The 19,081-nt window shown below is 44.7% G+C and overlaps 1 protein-coding gene across 2 annotated transcripts in view; it reads right to left on the bottom strand.

Annotated features, from left to right (window-relative positions):
• The window catches only part of LOC109888546 (alpha-1,6-mannosylglycoprotein 6-beta-N-acetylglucosaminyltransferase B), a 145,511-nt gene that overhangs the window by 90,030 nt on the left and 36,400 nt on the right, over positions 1–19,081 (bottom strand). For both annotated transcript variants that reach the window (XM_031829832.1, XM_031829821.1), the window contains exons 3-6: positions 12,915–13,065; positions 6,914–7,023; positions 2,997–3,073; positions 718–903 (exon numbers count right to left, since the gene is read on the bottom strand). In XM_031829832.1, coding sequence (XP_031685692.1) covers positions 718–903; positions 2,997–3,073; positions 6,914–7,023; positions 12,915–13,065 — 524 coding nt within the window. The remainder of the gene's footprint in view (positions 1–717; positions 904–2,996; positions 3,074–6,913; positions 7,024–12,914; positions 13,066–19,081) is intronic.

The following is a 19,081-nucleotide window of genomic DNA, read 5'->3' as shown; positions in this document are numbered from 1 at the left end:
AGGGTTCTGTGTGTGTTTGGATGGTAGGAAGGGTTCTGTGTGTGTATGGATGGTAGGAAGGGTTCTGTGTGTGTATGGATAGTAGGAAGGGTTCTGTGTGTGTATGGATGGTAGCAAGGGTTCTGTGTGTGTATGGATGATAGGAAGGGTTCTGTGTGTGTATGGATGGTAGGAAGGGTTCTGTGTGTGTATGGATGATAGGAAGGGTTCTGTGTGTGTATGGATGTTAGGAAGGGTTCTGTGTGTGTATGGATGGTAGGAAGGGTTCTGTGTGTGTATGGATGGTAGGAAGGGTTCTCTGTGTGTATGGATGGTAGGAAGGGTTCTGTGTGTGTATGAATGGTAGGAAGGGTTCTGTGTGTGTATGGATGTTAGGAAGGGTTCTGTGTGTGTATGGATGTTAGGAAGGGTTCTGTGTGTGTATGGATGTTAGGAAGGGTTCTGTGTGTGTATGGATGTTAGGAAGGGTTCTGTGTGTGTATGGATGGTAGGAAGGGTTCTGTGTGTATGGATGGTAGGAAGGGTTCTGTGTGTGTATGGATGTTAGGAAGGGTTCTGTGTGTGTATGGATGGTAGGAAGGGTTCTGTGTGTGTATGGATGGTAGGAAGGGTTCTCTGTGTGTATGGATGGTAGGAAGGGTTCTGTGTGTATGGATGGTAGGAAGGGTTCTGTGTGTGTATGGATGGTAGGAAGGGTTCTGTGTGTGTGTGTCTCACCTGTCTCTTGGTGGTGGTGGTCTGGTGTGTGTGTGTGTGGACGGTGGGGGGGCTGCTGTGGTTCCTCCAGGCCAGAGGGGGACAGAACCACTCCACCTCGCTCAGGTAGATAAGGAAGGAGCAGTCGGAGCCGTCCACCCCGTAGAAGGCATAGCACGGGTCTGATGTCCAGCGGGCACGCATCCACTGGTGATACACAGGTCAAAGTTCAATGGTCAGGTTACTTTGACTTTGTTAAACACAAATAAAATAATAAAACAAAAGGGAGTTTCCTACTCCTTGGTCATAGATGAGTTGTACTTAAGTACAAATGTACAGTTAGATGGAATTGCAGGTTATAAGTCATTTTCCCTCTGCTTTTTTTAAACTGAGCTAATTTCAGGTCTGCTGAGCGCGAACTTGAATGTTGTGAAAGTTCTGTGCAACTTCCAGCGCACGTTGACTGTGAACACTGAGACTGTACCCGCTTTAACTTACAGTTATAACAGTGGCCAAGTAGGCTACTGTAGCTAGTTGATCATAATGAAGGCCTACCAGAGTGGTCTACCATAAAAAACAATGAAGAAAATGCATCCCATCACATTTTAACATGGAAATAGCTGTTCTATCATTCACCCTACAGTAGCTGCCAATGTGTGGTGTTCAATGTTGGCCTACATTCCATGAGGCTTTTGAGAGAAAAAAACATGCAGGACTTGACATGAACGTGTTTATCCACTTGTCCTTCAGACAAGGAGGTGACTGAAAATGTTGTTGTGTTGTTGGATACAAGAAACCTCTTTACAAAAAAAATGCATTATTAAAATGCACCATTATTACAGAGAATCAGACAAATTATGCTAACCTTTGGCTATTGGCTACTTAGCTTATTCATGCCTGTCTCAAAATACAAATCTGCCCTGTTAAGACAAAAAAAGACTGTTTACCTGACTTTTCAAAGATTGCTAGAAATGTACACGTTTTGTGCTCTTACAGGAAGCAATCAGTCCCCCACTGCTGACTACAAATGATCCATAACTGGGCTAATAACTAGCAAAGGATATGAACAAGTGTGCACACATGGCTACATGCAGCTCTTTCTTTAATTTCAAAACAAGCACATCTACTCACAACCGCTCATGCTGTAAACATAGTCCAGTTTAAAGTGATTGGCACAGATCCATATATGTGTCACGTTCTGACCATCGTTCGTATGTGTTTTCCTTGTTTTAGTGTTGGTCAGGACGTGAGCTGGGTGGGCATTCTATGTTGTGTGTCTGGTTTGTCTATTTCTATGTTTGGCCTGATATGGTTCTCAATCAGAGGCAGGTGTTAGTCATTGTCTCTGATTGGGAACCATATTTAGGTAGCCTGTTTTGTGTTGTGTTTTGTGGGTGATTGTTCCTGTCTTTGTGTTTGTGGCACCAGATAGGACTGTTTTGGTTTTTTCATGTTTCTTGTTTTGTAGATTGTTGTACTTTCATCTTTATTAAAGATCCACAAAACTAACCACGCTGCATTTTGGTCCACCTCTTTTTCCCCAGAAGAAAACCGTTACAATATGGCAATGGTCTGTTTGCATATAAGCCTATTCCAGCTCTGATTGGTTATGCCCCACAAGTCTGTGTAGAGTATGGCCTGAGTTCTCTACCGCACCTGCTGTCTCTAACTCTGAATGATCGGCTATGAAAAGCCAACTGACATTTACTCCTGAGGTGCTGACCTGTTGCACTCTCTACAACCACTGTGATTATTATTATTTGACCCTGCTGGTCATCTATGAACATTTGAACATCTTGGCCATGTACTGTTATACTCTCCACCCGGCACCGCCAGAAAATGGACTGGCCACTTCTCAGAGCCTGGTTCCTCTCTAGTTTTTTTCCTAGGTTCCTGCCTTTCTAGGGAGTTTTTACAAGCCACCGTGCTTCTACATCTGCATTTTGTGACATACGCTGATGTAAAAAGGGCTTTATAAATAAATTTGATTGATTGATTGAGTCATGCATTTCAATGCAATAGAATCCTACTCCAATGCGTTCTGCCTACAACAAAATCTCTTTGTTTTGTTTCGGTATGTTGCATTGATTCAATCACAATTCCCAAGGCAAAGGGAAACGTTGAAAGGGGTAACAAAGGGGGAAACCTCTATAAAATTGATTGAAGTTCAATCCCGTGCTTCTCTGTGCGGGCTGATATTTATTCTGCACTGCAGTCCTCGGGAGCTTAGAGGGAACATTGGAAATAAGATATCAGGAGAATCTCTTATACCCTAGCTAGATAGACAGAGAGAAACTCACGTCAACTTTTCCAGGGCAGTCTGGGTAGTGGGGGTCTCTGGGTACCTCACATTGGCCTGAGGAGCCGTCTCTCACTGCTGAAGAGAAGAGACACACACATTATAGTTACACACTGTGGAGATATAGAACACACACACATCATAGTTACACTGTGGAGATATAGAACACACACATCATAGGTACACACTGTGGAGATATAGAACACACACATTATATACTGCTCAAAAAAATAAAGGGAACACTAAAATAACACATCCTAGATCTGAATGAATGAAATATTCTTATTAAATACATTTTTCTTTACATAGTTGAATGTGCTGACAACAAAATCACACAATCAATGGAAATCAAATGTATCAACCCATGGAGGTCTGGATTTGGAGTCACACTCAAAATTAAAGTGGAAAACCACACTACAGGCTGATCCAACTTTGATGTAATGTCCTTAAAACAAGTCAAAATGAGGCTTAGTAGTGTGTGTGGCCTCCACGTGCCTGTATGACCTCCCTACAACGCCTGGGCATGCTCCTGATGAACTTCTGGACAGTCTGTGGTGCAACGTGGCATTGGTGGATGGAGCGAGACATGATGTTCCAGATGTGCTTAATTGGATTCAGGTCTGGGGAACGGGCGGGCCAGTCCATAGCATCAATGTCTTCCTCTTGCAGGAACTGCTGACACACTCCAGCCACATGAGGTCTAGCATTGTCTTGCATTAGGAGGAACCCAGGGCCAACCGCACCAGCATATGGTCTCACAAGGGGTCTGAGGATCTCATCTTGGTACCTAATGGCAGTCAGGCTACCTCTGGCGAGCACATGGAGGGCTGTGCGGCCCCCCAAAGAAATGCCACCCCACACCATGACTGACCCACTGCCAAACCGGTCATGCTGGAGGATGTTGCAGGCAGCAGAACGTTCTCCACGGCGTCTCCAGACTCTGTCACGTCTATCACATGTGCTCAGTGTGAACCTGTTTCATCTGTGAAGAGCACAGGGCGACAGTGGCGAATTTGTCAATCTTGGTGTTCTCTGGCAAAAGCCAAACGTCCTGCACGGTGTTGGGCTGTAAGCACAACCCCCACCTGTGGATGTCGGGCCCTCATACCACCCTCATGGAGTCTGTTTCTGACCTTTTGAGCAGACACATGCACATTTGTGGCCTGCTGGAGGTCATTTTGCAGGGCTCTGGCAGTGCTCCTCCTGCTCCTCCTTGCACAAAGGCGGAGGTAGCGGTGCTGATGCTGGGTTGTTGCCCTCCTACGGCCTCCTCCACGTCTCCTGATATACTGGCCTGTCTCCTGGTAGCGCCTCCACACTACGCTGACAGACACAGCAAACCTTCTTGCCACAGCTCCCATTGATGTACCATCCTGGATGAGCTGAACTACCTGAGCCACTTGTGTGGGTTGTAGACTCCGTCTCATGCTACCACTAGAGTGAAAGCACCACCAGCATTCAAAAGTAACCAAAACATCAGCCAGGAAGCATAGGAACTGAGAAGTGGTCTGTGGTCACCACCTGCAGAACAAATCCTTTATTGGTGGTGTCTTGCTAATTGCCTATAATTTACACCTGTTGTTTATTCCATTTGCACAACAGCATGTGAAATGTATTGTCAATCAGTGTTGCTTCCTAAGTGGACAGTTTCATTTCACAGAAGTGTGATTGACTTGGAGTTACATTGTGTTCCCTTTATTTTTTTGAGCAGTGTAGTTATACGCATGGTGGAGATACAGAACACACACATCATAGTTACACTGTGGAGATATAGAACACACACATCATAGTTATATTGTGGAGATATAGAAAACACATCATATTCATACAGACTCTTTGAGCCTGTCATGCCCTGACCTTAGAGAGCCTTTTTATGTTTCCTATTTGGTTTGGTCAGGGTGTGATTTGGGGTGGGCATTCTATGTTTTGTTTTTCTATGATTTTGTATATCCATGTTTTGGCCCGGGTGTGGTTCTCAATCAGGGACAGCTGTCTATCGTTGTCTCTGATTGGGAACCATACTTAGGTAGCCCTTTCCCTCCATTCTTTGTGGAAAGTTAACTTTGTTTTGTGGCACATAGCCCTTAAGCTCCACGGTTGTTTTGTATTGTTTATTGTTTTTGTTCGCGTCACCTAAATAAAAGGATTATGTACGCTCTCCACGCTGTGCTTTGGTCCACTTCCTTTGACGGCCGTGACAGAGCCTCATATCTATGCCTACATCACCTTGAATAGCAGCAGAATACTTATTCTGTGAAGACAATAGACATCCTTAAAACAGACATTTAACAACATTTTCAGCAAACCATATGTACCATCAGTTCCCATGCAACATCAGGCCTGCTTTGGTGCACACTGTTCACCGTGGGGTACATAAATACAACCCCTCGTCACTGCTGCCACCCCCCTCCCGGGCTAACGGTACAATGTGTATCCGCTCACTCATGCTGCACTCACTGCATTAATTGGTCCATTGAGTTGGCTAACTGCCTCCCTGCAGCTGGGGGCCTACAGCCAGGAAGAGAGACTGGAGTTGAAACTCGAAGTTCCAGCAGTATGGATGGGAGAAAGACGGGAAGAAAGATTGATGAGGTTTCAGTCTTGGACTCAGGAAGGCGAGAGATCTCCTGCTTCCTCACCCGCCCTCTCACTTCACTTCCACTCTCTCTATCTCCCCTACCCCTTTGTCTATCCCTCTCTCTCTCTCTCTCTCTCTCTCTATATATATATATATATATATATATATATATACACTCCTCTCTCTGGACCAAAACATTCTCTGACTGCTTCCATATGTCTAATGAAGGCTTTGTCTCTCTCCATCTCAGTCACTCCATCCCCCAAGCTTCTCTCCTCTCAAACACGCCACATATTTCCCAGCGACACGTTTCAGCGCCGTCTATTTGATTACAACAATAATAACCATCGCAATGGCCACCATTAAATGTGCGGCGGACTAATTCCATAAAAACTTGAGGCATAAAAAAAGCGTTGGCTGGGAGGGAGGTGCCAATTCCAACTTCCAAGCACATCGTCATGTGTGTCTCTCTCAGCCACGAGATGAATCCCCGATGCGCTCGAGTCGAAACGCACAATATCGTCCGCCTAGTGTGGTTTGTATTAATCTGTGATTAATAAAAAGCGGTTGTGGTTCTGCCCTCACGTCTTCACCATGAAAGCAAAGGGAGCTAAAAAACTAATTACCTCTGATAACGATTTTGCTGTTGGTTGAGGAGAGGGAGAAGGAGGGAAGAAGAGTTGATTAAGGACTGTCGACCGAGTTCCCTTGATAAACGCCCGCGTGTGTCTCTTCCTTTGTGTATGTTTCCAGCGCAATCGGCATCATTTGTGCCAGTAGCGGAATTATTTCTGATTTGATTAAAAAAGAAGGAGATGGGCAGAAGAAGTCAACAGCAGTGGAGGGAAAGCAATACAATGGAGACAGAAATAAACGAAGACTCTACGGCTGGCTGTACTGTCGATCTGTCTTATTAGAGTAGATCTTCCTTTTATTTCCCACACACCAATTCATTTTCATACGCGAATCACTTGTTCTGTCGCACTTTGAATGTCTGCTGTATTTTAGATCTGAGGTGCAAACGTCTGACCTGTATTGCCGTTTGAAAGTTTGGAATTGATGTTCTGATTACCCGCCGAAGGATTACAGTGTTTTCATAGAGTGGTAGGAACCTTTTCACACTGCTTGAGCCAAACCGACCAGAGCCAAGATGCACTGAGCTGGCCTAGTTAGCCGTCCACCATAGTTGTCACCTTAGTTGTTGGAACCGCGCTGGAAAGGACAATGTTCGTAGAGAGTAAGGTTTAGGTTTCCGCATAGATGTGAATAAGACATGGGCAGTTCCATATGTATTGCACAGCAACAACACAGTCTGTAATATTAGTGTTATGATATTGTACCTCTGCCAGCGGCCATGCTGTTCTGGAGGATCTGTTCCACTCTGACCGCCATGTTGGACACGTTCTGAGCTATAGCCTGGATCCTCTCTACCAGGCCTGCTGGCTGGAACCTGCACACACACACAGACCGAAAAGACACAATCATACAAAGTGAGAAACAGACTTTGGGCTGTGTAGCGACAGACAGAGAACAACATCAGTGTCACCTCAAACTCCTTACGGTACCATCTGACTGGATGACTTAACAGCGCTAATAAAAGTTGAGCAGAATAAAGAGCTTGTACTTATACATCTCTCTCTCTCTCGTTCTCTCTGTTGCTTTCTCTCTCAGTCTCTCTGTTGCTCTCTCTCTCTCTCTCTCCCTCTTTCTCTTTCCTACAGATGTAAGACAGTGTTAACAGGCTGCCGAAGAGGCTAATTGTGAGGCACTTGGTTGGAGCGTGAAATAGAAAAAGCCCCATACCGCCTGCTGTAACAGCCAATACAATTTCCTCTGCAGGATAAGACGGCTCCCTTGCATATTTAACACCAGTCCCCAGTTCAGATGAGATAGTGAAGGGAGAAGGGAGGGGCGGTTTGGGAAGGAGTTTTAGTTTATAGAGGTGTGCAATACCCACTAACTGTTTTCCCCAGTAAGCAGGTAGCATTAACCCCCACTAACAGATAATGATCAGAGAGAGGATCAGGGAGTGTGTGTGTGTGTGCTCTCTGTAAATGAGGTGGAGGATAGATTGCTGAGCTGCCTAATTGACTAACTGTCTGTCCACAGTGATGGGGAGTTAGCTACAGAAAGAGAAACGGTCTCAGGGGAGGAAATTAAACTCATTCTAGACTAGTGTTCTCAGGCTGTGGCTGGCTTAAAGTACAAGCAGTAGACAGCTGTAAAGGATACAAAAAGCAGAGGCCTAATTTAGCGAATAATAGTGCTAATATATTTTTGACTTTATTGTCCTCTATAGTTTTAAAATATACATACTGTACGTGTTGATGTTTCAACGTGGTGGCATCATATATTTAATGTTTTATTTGATTTGATTTCACCTTTATTTAACTCGGCAAGTCAGTTAAGAACAAATTCTTTATTTGCAATGACGGCCGACACCGACCAAACCAGGACCGACACCGACCAAACCAGGACCGACACCGACCAAACCAGGACCGACACCGACCAAACCAGGACCGACACCGACCCAAACCAGGACCGACACCGACCAAACCAGGACCGACAAGACCAAACCAGGACCGACACCGACCAAACCAGGACCGACACCGACCAAACCAGGACCGACACCGACCAAACCAGGACCGACAAGACCAAACCAGGACCGACCAAACCAGGGACCGACACCGACCAAACCAGGACCGACACCGACCAAACCAGGACCGACACCGACCAAACCAGGACCGACACCGACCAAACCAGGACCGACACCGACCAAACCAGGACCGACACCGACCAAACCAGGACCGACAAGACCAAACCAGGACCGACACCGACCAAACCAGGACCGACACCGACCAAACCAGGACCGACACCGACCAAACCAGGACCGACACCGACCAAACCAGGACCGACACCGACCAAACCAGGACCGACAAGACCAAACCAGGACCGACACCGACCAAACCAGGACCGACACCGACCAAACCAGGACCGACACCGACCAAACCAGGACCGACAAGACCAAACCAGGACCAGTCAACAGTTTGGACACACCTACTCCTTCTATGGTTTTTCTTAATTTTTTATCTATTTTCTACATTGTAAATAATAGTGAAGACGTCAAAACTATGAACTAAACACATATGGAGTCATGTAGTAACCAAAAAAGTGTTAAACAAATCAAAACATATTCTATTCATTTTTTTCTACCTAAAGGGGTCCTAAAATGAAAAATCAAATAGCTAACTGATCCATAGTTTGGCCATCTTAAAAACAATTCCATATCTCAGCTTAGCACCCCTTCCCCCAACATTTTTTTTTTAGGCCATCTCAAGTTTGAAATGTCAAAGCGGAAATGACAAACTTTAGAAACCTTTTATAACTGAAATACACTACACGTTTGCATCTCCTGCTTTGCAGGAAAATTCTCAGCGACAAAAGAGGGATCAAATTAAGATCCTACATCTGCAGGGGCTCTAAGCAGGGGCTTAGTAGAGGGCATAGAACAGACTGGATTTGTTATCTATGAGCAAAATACAATTCCTGGAGCTTTGTGGCCTACCTTACTGGATGGACAGCTGTCTTTGTCTTGGACTAGAATAAATGGATTTCCTGAGGTGTCTCGAATAATTAAAGCCAGAAGCCCAGTTAGATTTGGTGTCTAACAGCAGGACACATGATTTGGAATCACTTTGTCTTGGAGAGTGGCTGTGGAGGGAGAGGAGAGTTGTTGGACAGTCTCATTGAGGGGGTTAGACGGTTCACCTGAGGTGGTTAAAGGCTGCTAGGCTGGGCACAGGACCAAAGCACAGAGCACAGCCCTCTGACGGAGCACATGAGGATTAATGGCGGTGCACAAAGGACACAGAGAGGAACACACACACACACACATGCACGCTCACACATACTGTACGCAGAGGAACGCGCACACATTTACAGTCGGCGACTCTGCCGCGGAAGGATCAAGCCACGTCTCTCTCTGCTCCAGTGGACTGTGATTCCTATTACATCACTCATCTCTACTTCTAATCTCCCTCTCCCTCTCTTTTCTCTATTTCACTTACTTTCTACACTCTATCATTAGCTGTCGAATCCCCCTCTCTTTATCTCTCTCCCCCTCTATCTCTCTCCCCCCTCTATCTCTCTTTTTCTCTCTCCCCCTCTATCTCTCTCTCTCTTTTTCTCTCTCCCTCCCTCTGAGTTCGCTCCGTCAAGTTATTCCTTTTCCGGGAACACAACAAGAAACAAACCAAACGAATCCAAACAGGGGAAACGGAATTGAATGATTGAATCACCAAAACCTATTTCCTCCCCCTCCTCCATGTTGCTCTCTCTTTTTCTCCCTCTCTTCTCTAGCTTGTCTGTTTAATAGTAAATCCAGAGGAATATGTTAGTCTGAAGAGCGTGCCATCCCAGTACATCAAATATGTATACGCCTGTAATCTTTCATCATAATTATCCTTTAATGTGTCTCTGTAGCAATTTTCCCACCTCATAAGGCATGGGCCAAAGACGATGGGATATTTTTTGATTGCGTGATGTCACGTAATACGGAGAACTCTCTCTGGTTATTAATCTCTCCCGCCGTCTTTTGCCTCACAACAGTATTGCTCTTCTTTCTTATTTTATTCTCTCTCTCTCTCTCTTTCTCTGTCTCTCTGTCTCTCTCTCTCTCTCTCTCTCTCTCTCTCTCTCTCTCTCTCTCTCTCTCTCTCTCTCTCTCTCTCTCTCTCTCTCTCTCTCTCTCTCTCTCTCTCTCTCTCTCTCTCTCTCTCTCTCTCTCTCTCTCTCTCTCTCTCTCTCTCTCTCTCTCTCTCTCTCTACTCTCTCTCTCTCTCTCTCTCTCTACTCTCTCTCTCTCTCTCTCTCTCTCTCTCTCTACTCTCTCTCTCTCTCTCTCTCTCTACTCTCTCTCTGCTCTCTCTCTCTCTCTCTCTCTCTCTCTCTCTCTCTCTCTCTCTCTCTCTCTCTCTCTCTCTCTACTCTCTCTCTCTCTCTCTCTGCTCTCTCTCCTCTCTCTGCTCTCTCTGCCCACTTCACTATCCTCCTCTCAATCTCCTCATCGGTCTGTTTCTTCTCTTTCAGTCTATTTCTCTCCCTTCCCCTCTCCCATATCGCTCTCTTTTCTCTCCCTTTCTTACTCATGTCTGTTAGCACAGTCCCATAGTGACAGATACATAGAGTGGTGTAGGTCATGTGTTTTAGAGGGCACATCACCAAGTCACAGAGTTCTAAGCCTTAGGGGCCATAGGGACACCTTGCCTGGGGCCAAACTGTCCCTGGGGGCCACTCAGGGGATCTGAGTCAACAGGGATATTACAAAGCAGAGTAACTGTACTCACACGACCTCCAGTAATTAAAGATGCATTGACCATACAGTAGATGGAAATGCATTATTGATTAACTGACTGATTCATTTGGCCATTAAAAAATAAACATGATGATATATATATATATATTACAAGGTTGGAAACACCTACTCACTCAGGTTTTTCTTATTTATCTCTATTTTCGACGTTGTAGAATAATAGTGAAGACATCAAAACAATGAAATAACATATGGAATCATGTAGTAACCAAAAACGTGTTAAAGAAATCAAAATATATTTGAGATTCTTCTAGGTGTTATTTCATAGTTTTGATGTCTTCACTAGTATTCTACAATGTAGAAAATAGTAAAGATAAAGAAAAACCCTATCCTTAGTAGGTGTATCCAGACTTTTGACTGGTACAGTATATAGATATTTATTTATTTTTACACATATTTAACCTCTTTTTTGGGGTTAGGCACAAAACTACCTTCATACTTCCATTATTTTTTTAAAACTATTACGGGTTACCTTCAGAAGAGTCCTGTGACACTTTAGGGTTCGTAGAGCAAAACGGAGAACACCCTCGTGTTTGTGAGAATCTCCCCTTTCCCGTTAGTTTGTAGCCCAAACGGTTCAGAAGCTTTCAAACAGAAGTTGGCACAACGATGGTACCAACTTTAGACGGGTCTCCTGACACTTGCGGGGGTCAAAGGTTAAACCGTTCGTACACTGCAGACGTTTACGTGAAAAGACATTCGGGATGTCTCATGGTCTGACAAACACCGCTCCAGCTCTGCCTCCTTTCACAGCAGATACGGACGTGCGACACGGACGGATGTGGTGGATTGAGACACGTCCAATGCAAAGAAACAGATATATTTAGCTTAAACTGACAGATTTTGATGTTTTTTTTTATTGATGTTATGTAACTTAGATTGACACCCTGGTGTGTCAATCGACTCTAGGGGGTTATTTATAATCCACATAACAAATTACATTTGTTGTTGCTGCAGGAATATTTTCCGGTTGTAGCAAACTGGCTCAAATTAGTAGGTAGAGTGAAACAGTCTTTACGCAAGAGAGGAACATGACCAGATATTGATTCAAGTTAACATCTGCTCCAGACAATACATATCACACCCTCCGTTCCCATTTTCACATGCAGTGCTGAACAGAAGTGTTCATCTGGCATTATTTAACCAGGCCTGATTCTGGTGGCTATAGACACAAGGGATTCTAGAGCCGGAGTCTGATCGAGCGGTAACGCTCTCGGCTCCTGGACCACATGCATGTATGCCCCGCGGCAGCTTTGGTTCAGCCCATTGTATGTGCCGTTCCTAGCCTAGGCCTTCCTAGCCGTCATTCCTCTTTGTCTGTCCTGTCACTGTCCTTCCACAGATTTTGACCTGACCCTTAGAAGTTGGATGTGAAATGCAGTTAAAGGGATTGAAAGGAGAGCACAGACAGTCAAATTGGACATTGGTGGGACAGAGGGACTGAAAGAGGATCTGTGCTGGGAAGAAGGTAGTGACAAGATCAGACAACCCTGTTTCCTGTATCAAATAGTAAAGCTGCTGAGATCAGACACGACTACCTGTTGATGACCGAGCTGAGTTCATCCAGACCGTACCTGTTGATGGCCGAGCTGAGTTCATCCAGACCGTACCTGTTGATGGCCGAGCTGAGTTCATCCAGACCGTACCTGTTGATGGCCGAGCTGAGTTCATCCAGACCGTACCTGTTGATGACCGAGCTGAGTTCATCCAGACCGTACCTGTTGATGACCGAGCTGAGTTCATCCAGACCGTACCTGTTGATGGCCGAGCTGAGTTCATCCAGACCGTACCTGTTGATGGCCGAGCTGAGTTCATCCAGACCGTACCTGTTGATGACCGAGCTGAGTTCATCCAGACCGTACCTGTTGATGGCCGAGCTGAGTTCATCCAGACCGTACCTGTTGATGGCCGAGCTGAGTTCATCCAGACCGTACCTGTTGATGGCCGAGCTGAGTTCATCCAGACCGTACCTGTTGATGGCCGAGCTGAGTTCATCCAGACGGCGGGTGTCGCTGGTGGTGCTGTTGTCCAGTTTGGAGAGGCTGTCCATCCTCTTCAGGATCACCTCCAGCATGTCACTGATCTTCCTAAGCACCCCACGAGACTCCACTCCCCCCATCACTACAGAGAGAGAGAGAGAGAGAGAGAGAGAGGAGAGAGAGAGAGAGAGAGAGAGAGAGAGAGAGAGAGAGAGAGAGTAAGTAAGAGGTAGTAAACAATCGATAAAAGCCCAATAACAAGAGAGCGCGGAACGCTTACTATTTAGCCAAGCCCAGTCTCCAATTCCTATCATTAAGTAATCATCCTTCTCTTTCTGCCCTATAGCTTCCTGTGCTAGCAGCATACTTTGCCTGCCTAGCTCAGGCTAAAACATTAAGTACATGAAGTATTCCCAGACTTCCTACCACCTAGAGTATAATTTATAATGGTACACACTGCTGCAAAGGCCTGAGTTACGAAACTATGACGTGGAACTAATCGTGTTGACATTCCCCGCACTCCGGGGGATGCAATTACGTGTAACCACGGCTGTATTTATTTCACCCTAGTGAATCAGAGAGGTCGTAGGTGCAGACACTGTGTGTGTGTGTGTGTGTGTGTGTATTTATGTGTGTGTGTGTGTGTGTGCATGTGTGCGTGCGTGTGTGTATGCGTGTGTGCATGTGTGCGTGTGTGTGTGTATATGCGTGTGTTCATGTGTGTGTGTGTGTGTGTGTGTGTGTGTGTGTGTGTGTGTGTGTGTGTGTGTGTGTGTGCGTGCGTGTGTGTATGCGTGTGTGCATGTGTGCGTGTGTGTGTGTATGCGTGTGTTCATGTGTGTGTGTGTGTATGCGTGTGTTCATGTGTGTGTGTGTGTGTGTGTGTGTGTGTGTGTGTGTGTGTGTGTGTGTGTGTGTGTGTGTGTGTGTGTGTGTGTGCGTGTGTTCATGTGTGTGTGTGTGTGTGTGTGTGTGTGTGTGTGTGTGTGTGTGTGTGTGTGTGTGTGTGTGTGTGTGTGTGTGTAAGGCCAGGCTCTTTATCCTCTTGATGCTTTGACTGTTCCGCTTCTCTTTATAGGATTATGTGGTGGTTGCTGGCTAGACAACCCAAGGTCATATACACAATCAATCTACTTAGACAACAGCTCTATATAAAACACAGCCAGACAACATATTGGGCCAGACTGTCTGAAATAACATTTAAGGATTACAATGCAATGAATATTTTCTGAAGATGAATAAGATACCTTTCCAGCAAACCTTCATTGACACAATGTGCAATAACATATCTTGAGGTATTTAAAAGACCGCCTTGCCTTACCAGTCGGCGCCATGTGAAAAGCTAGCTATTCACTGGCCTCAGTGGGGAAACTTCAGGTTAAGGAGTAAGTTTCACACATCCCCATGTGCTACACATCCACCATGCACTAACTAACTGGACCATTGGAACTATATACACTGAACTAAATATAAACGCACGATGTAAAGTGTTGGTCCCATGTTTCATGAGCTGTTATAAAAAATCCTAGAAATATTCCATGCACACAAAAAGCTTATTTCTCTCAAATGTTGTGCACACATTTGTTTACATCGCTGTTAGTGGTAATCCATCCACCTGATAGGTGTGGCATATCAACAAGCTGATTAAACAGCATGATCATTACACAGGTGCACCTTGTGCTGGGCACAATAAAAGGCCACTCTAAAATGTGCAGTTTTGTCGCACAACATAATGCCACAAGTTTTGAGAGAGCATGTAATTGGCATGCTGACTGCAGGAAAGTCCACCAGAGCTGTTGCCAGAGAATTGAATGTTCATTTCTCTACCATAAGCCGCCTCCAACGTCGTTTTAGAGAATTTGGCAGTACGTCCAACCGGCCTCACAACAGCAGACCATGTGTAACCACACCAGTCCAGGACCTCCACATCTGGCTTCTTCACCTGGGGGACCGTTTCGGGGTGCACCCCTGCCCAGTCATGTGAAATCCATAGATTAGGCCTAATTTATTGATTTCAATTGACTGATTTCCTTATATAAATCAATCAAATCAATCTACACACAATATCCCATAATGACAAAGTGAAAACAGTTTTTATTTTTTATTTTAGCAAATGTATAAAAAAACAGAACTGCCTTATTTACATAAGTATTCAGACCTTTGCCATTAGACTCAAAATTTTGCTCAGGTTCATCCTGTTTCCATTGATCATCCTTGAGATGTTTCTAGAGCTTAATTGGAGTCCACCTGTGATAAATTCAATTGATTCGACATGATTTGGAAAGGCACAGACCTGTCTATATAAGGTCCCACAGTTGACAGTGCATGTCAGAGCAAAAACCAAGCCATGAGGAAGGAATTGTCCGCAGAGCTCCAAGACAGGATTGTGGCGAGGCACTGATCTGGGGAAGAGTACCAAAACATTTCTGCAGCACTGAAGGTCCCCAAGAACACAGTGGCCTCCATCATTCTCAAATGGAAGAAGTTTGGAACCACCAAGACTCTTCCTTGAGCTGGCCGTCGGGCCAAACTGAGCAATCGGGTGAGAAGGGCCTTGGTCAGGGAGGTGACCAAGATCCCGATGGTCACTCTGACAAAGCGTCAGAGTTCCTCTGTGGAGATGGGAGAACCTTCTAGAAGGACAACCATCTCTGGAGCACTCCACCAATCAGGCATCTATGGTAGAGTGGCCAGACTCAAGCCACTCTTCAGTAAAAGGCACATGACAGCCGGCTTGGAGTTTGCCAAAAGGCACCTAAAGACTCTCAGACCATGAGAAACAAGATTCTCTGGTCTGAGGAAACCAAGATTGAACTCTTTGGCCTGAATGGAGGAAACCTGGCACCATCCCTACGGTGAAGCATGGTGGTGGCAGTATCATGCTGTGGGGGTGTTTTTCAGCAGCTGGGACTGGGAGAGAAGTCAGGATCGAAGGAAAGATGAACCGAGCAAAATACATAAAGATCCTTGATGAAAACCTACTCCAGGGTGCTCAGGACCTCAGACTGGGGCAAAGGTTTACCTTCCAACAAGACAACGAACCTAAGCACACAGCAGGGCTTCGGGACAAGCCTCTGAATGTCATTGAGTGGCCCAGCCAGAGACTGGAATTGAACCCGATCGGACATCTCTGGAGAGACCTGAAAATAGCTGTGCTTCCCATCCAACCTGACAGAGCTTGAAAGGATCTGTAGAGACGAATGGGAGAAACTCCCAAAATACAGGTGTGTCACGCTTGTAGCGTCATCCCCAAGAAAACTTGAGGCTTTGACCGCTACTAAAGGTTCTTCAACAAAGTACTGAGTAAAGGTTCTGAATACTTATGTTAATTTGATATTTCCGTTTTTGCTTTGTCATTATGGGGTATTGTGTGTAGATTGATGAGGGGAAAAACTATTGAATAAATGTTATATTAAGGCTGTAACGTAACAAAATGTGGAAAAAGTGAAGGAGTCCGAATGCACTATACATTAGGGACACCTTCCTAATTTTTAGTTGCACCCCGTTTTGCCCTCAGAACAGCCTCAATTTGTCAGGGAATGGACTCTACAAGGTGTCAAAAGCGTTCCACAGGGATGCTGGCTCACGTGGAGCGTGAAAAACCCAGCAGTGTTGCAGTTCCACTCGAACCGGTGCGCCTGACATCTACTACCATACCCCACACGCACACAATCCATTTCTCAATTGTCTCACGGCGTAAAAATCCCCCCCTTCATCTACACTGATTGAAGTGGATTTAACAAGTGACATCAATAAGGGTTTATAGCTTTCACCTGGAGTCACATGGACCGTTTTTGTCATGGAAATATCTATATATATATATATCAATATATATATATATATATATATATATATATATATATATATATAAATAAAATGACCATTGAACTATTCCCAAGATACCAGACTGTCACTCAGAAAAACCATAAAGGGATGGTCACTGAAAGGTGAAAGAAACTCATAGCTCAGATACAAGCACTGGACCATTCCCTTTAAGGCAGCGAGGCCACAGTATATTCTTCTCCATCATAATGTCAGTGGGTATGAGGTTTGGTGGTAGTGATAATCATCTGGAGTGGGGCTGCCTACCCCAACCAATACCAACCAACCAATTGGAAGAATAAAGGAACACATAGCTCAAATACTGCCATGTTGCATGCGTGTGAATTGGACCATTTTCCTGTCAAAATGTAACGAGTACTTTTGGGTGTCAGGGAAAATGAATGGAGTGATGAGTACAATATTTTTTTTAGGAATGTAGTGAAGTAAAAGTAAAAGTTGTCAAAAATATAAATAGTGAAGTAAAGTACAGATACCAGAAAAAACTACTTAAGTAGTACTTTAAAGTAGTTTTACTTAAGTACTTCACACCACTGCCCTGTGGCATACAACCCTATGACTAAAAGTATCTGAGACCATTCCCTTTAAGACAGAGAGGTCACTGTATATTCTTGTCTGCGCTATTATCATGCCAGTGGGTATGAGGTGTGACTGTCATGGTAGTCACCTGGTGTGAGGCCTCTCCGCCATCACACTCCAGTCCTATTGACTTGTCAGGTAATTACAGCAGATTAAGTCCTCTACAGGAGAGCTGCGAGAGAAGGTCACAATTTTTTCTTTCCATGGCAACCTATTATCTCTCTCTCTCACTTTTCTCCTCACCATCTATCTCTCGTTCTCCCTCTCTCCATAGTATCTCTCTCCCCTCTCCCTACTCTTCTTTCTTTCTTTCTTTCGTTCTTTCTTTTCTGCCTATTATCTCTCCCTCTCTCACTCCCTCTCTCACCACCTCTCTTTGAACACTACTCTCTTCTAGAATCCGTCTCATTGCCTCTGTCTCTTTCTCTACTCTCTTCTCTCTACTTTTCTCTCTCTTTCTCCCCCCTCTCTCCACGCAATCCGGTAGTTATCTCCCTCCACGGTGACAGATGAGGCCTCTGTGTGACAGTGAGTGACATAGTGTCCTTGGGGTCCTAACCCATCGCCGTGTCAACCCATCACCGTGTGACGTGTTACCTTGACGACCGTCCTAGCTGTCATTGACTCCTGACGAGCCGTAATGATCGCGATGGTCATTTGGACACGGAAACGTCTTCCTGCGATCATATTGGTACATGGAAACACTCCATTTGATCTCATTGGCTGCTGTGTTAAGGGTCATTATAACAATGTAATGGAGGTAATTTAGGTTATTTTTATTAACTAAATGTAAATTAAAAAGGCATTTGTGATCCAGCCAGAAGCTTAGTTCAACAGTCTGGTGGTTAAATTGAAGATGACTGTCAATGGGTAGGCTACCAGTTAACAGTAGTTTTAAGAGCAACCCACACACTGACCCTGGATCAGTTAGTAAAGTGGCGATTACAGGCCAGCGGCAGCGCAAAATATTTTGGGGGTACTGCATCTCACGTAGAAACTTCATAGGGAGGAAGGATGTTTAACATGGTTTTTCGAGAAGGTCATGATGAAATTGGTCATTTCAGGCCCTTTTTTTAGACCTGTAAGACACGATGATCTGTGAACCGCACAGATACAGACGACTTCATGGTGTCATTATACTCCTTGTCGTGTTCTCTCAAGTATGCATGTCTAGACTCTGAAATACGCATTCCCACAATCATTTATTCAACATAAAATAAACGAATATCTCAAAACGACCCTTCTTGATTTAGCTTAGTTTTAGACATATTGTTCAAACACGTCAAATTTCCAGAGTGGGCTCTCTGGTACTTTTAATGATATGACCAATTTTATACGTATTTATATTTCAATTATAGGTAATTAACCAATCACAGCTTTAGGATTGGTCAGTTGGCAAGTTAAATTTCCTTTTGAATCCATTTTCCCATTCATGGTGTTGATGGTGCTCATAAAATTGATCATACCTTTAGAATTAGCAGAGAGCCCACTATGGAACTTGTATGTTGTTGTAGAGGGTAGCGTTTTAAACAAGATGTCTAACGTTGAATAACTGAATATGACGTCCTTTTTTTTGCAGAATCGAGACATGCTCCTTATGATAGAGCACACTATAAAAGAGCAGAACTACACCATGGTGTCGTCTGTATCATGTACGGTTCACAGATCATAGAGTCTTATAGGAGGCAGGTCGAAAAAAATACATTTCTAACATTCCTCCCAATGAAGTTTCTATGTGA

This window comes from Oncorhynchus kisutch, linkage group LG1 (genome assembly GCF_002021735.2).
Source record: "Oncorhynchus kisutch isolate 150728-3 linkage group LG1, Okis_V2, whole genome shotgun sequence".
Lineage (NCBI taxonomy): Eukaryota > Metazoa > Chordata > Actinopteri > Salmoniformes > Salmonidae > Oncorhynchus > Oncorhynchus kisutch.
The sequence above is the reverse complement of the archived record's forward strand: the minus strand, read 5'-3'. Positions and strand labels throughout refer to the sequence as shown.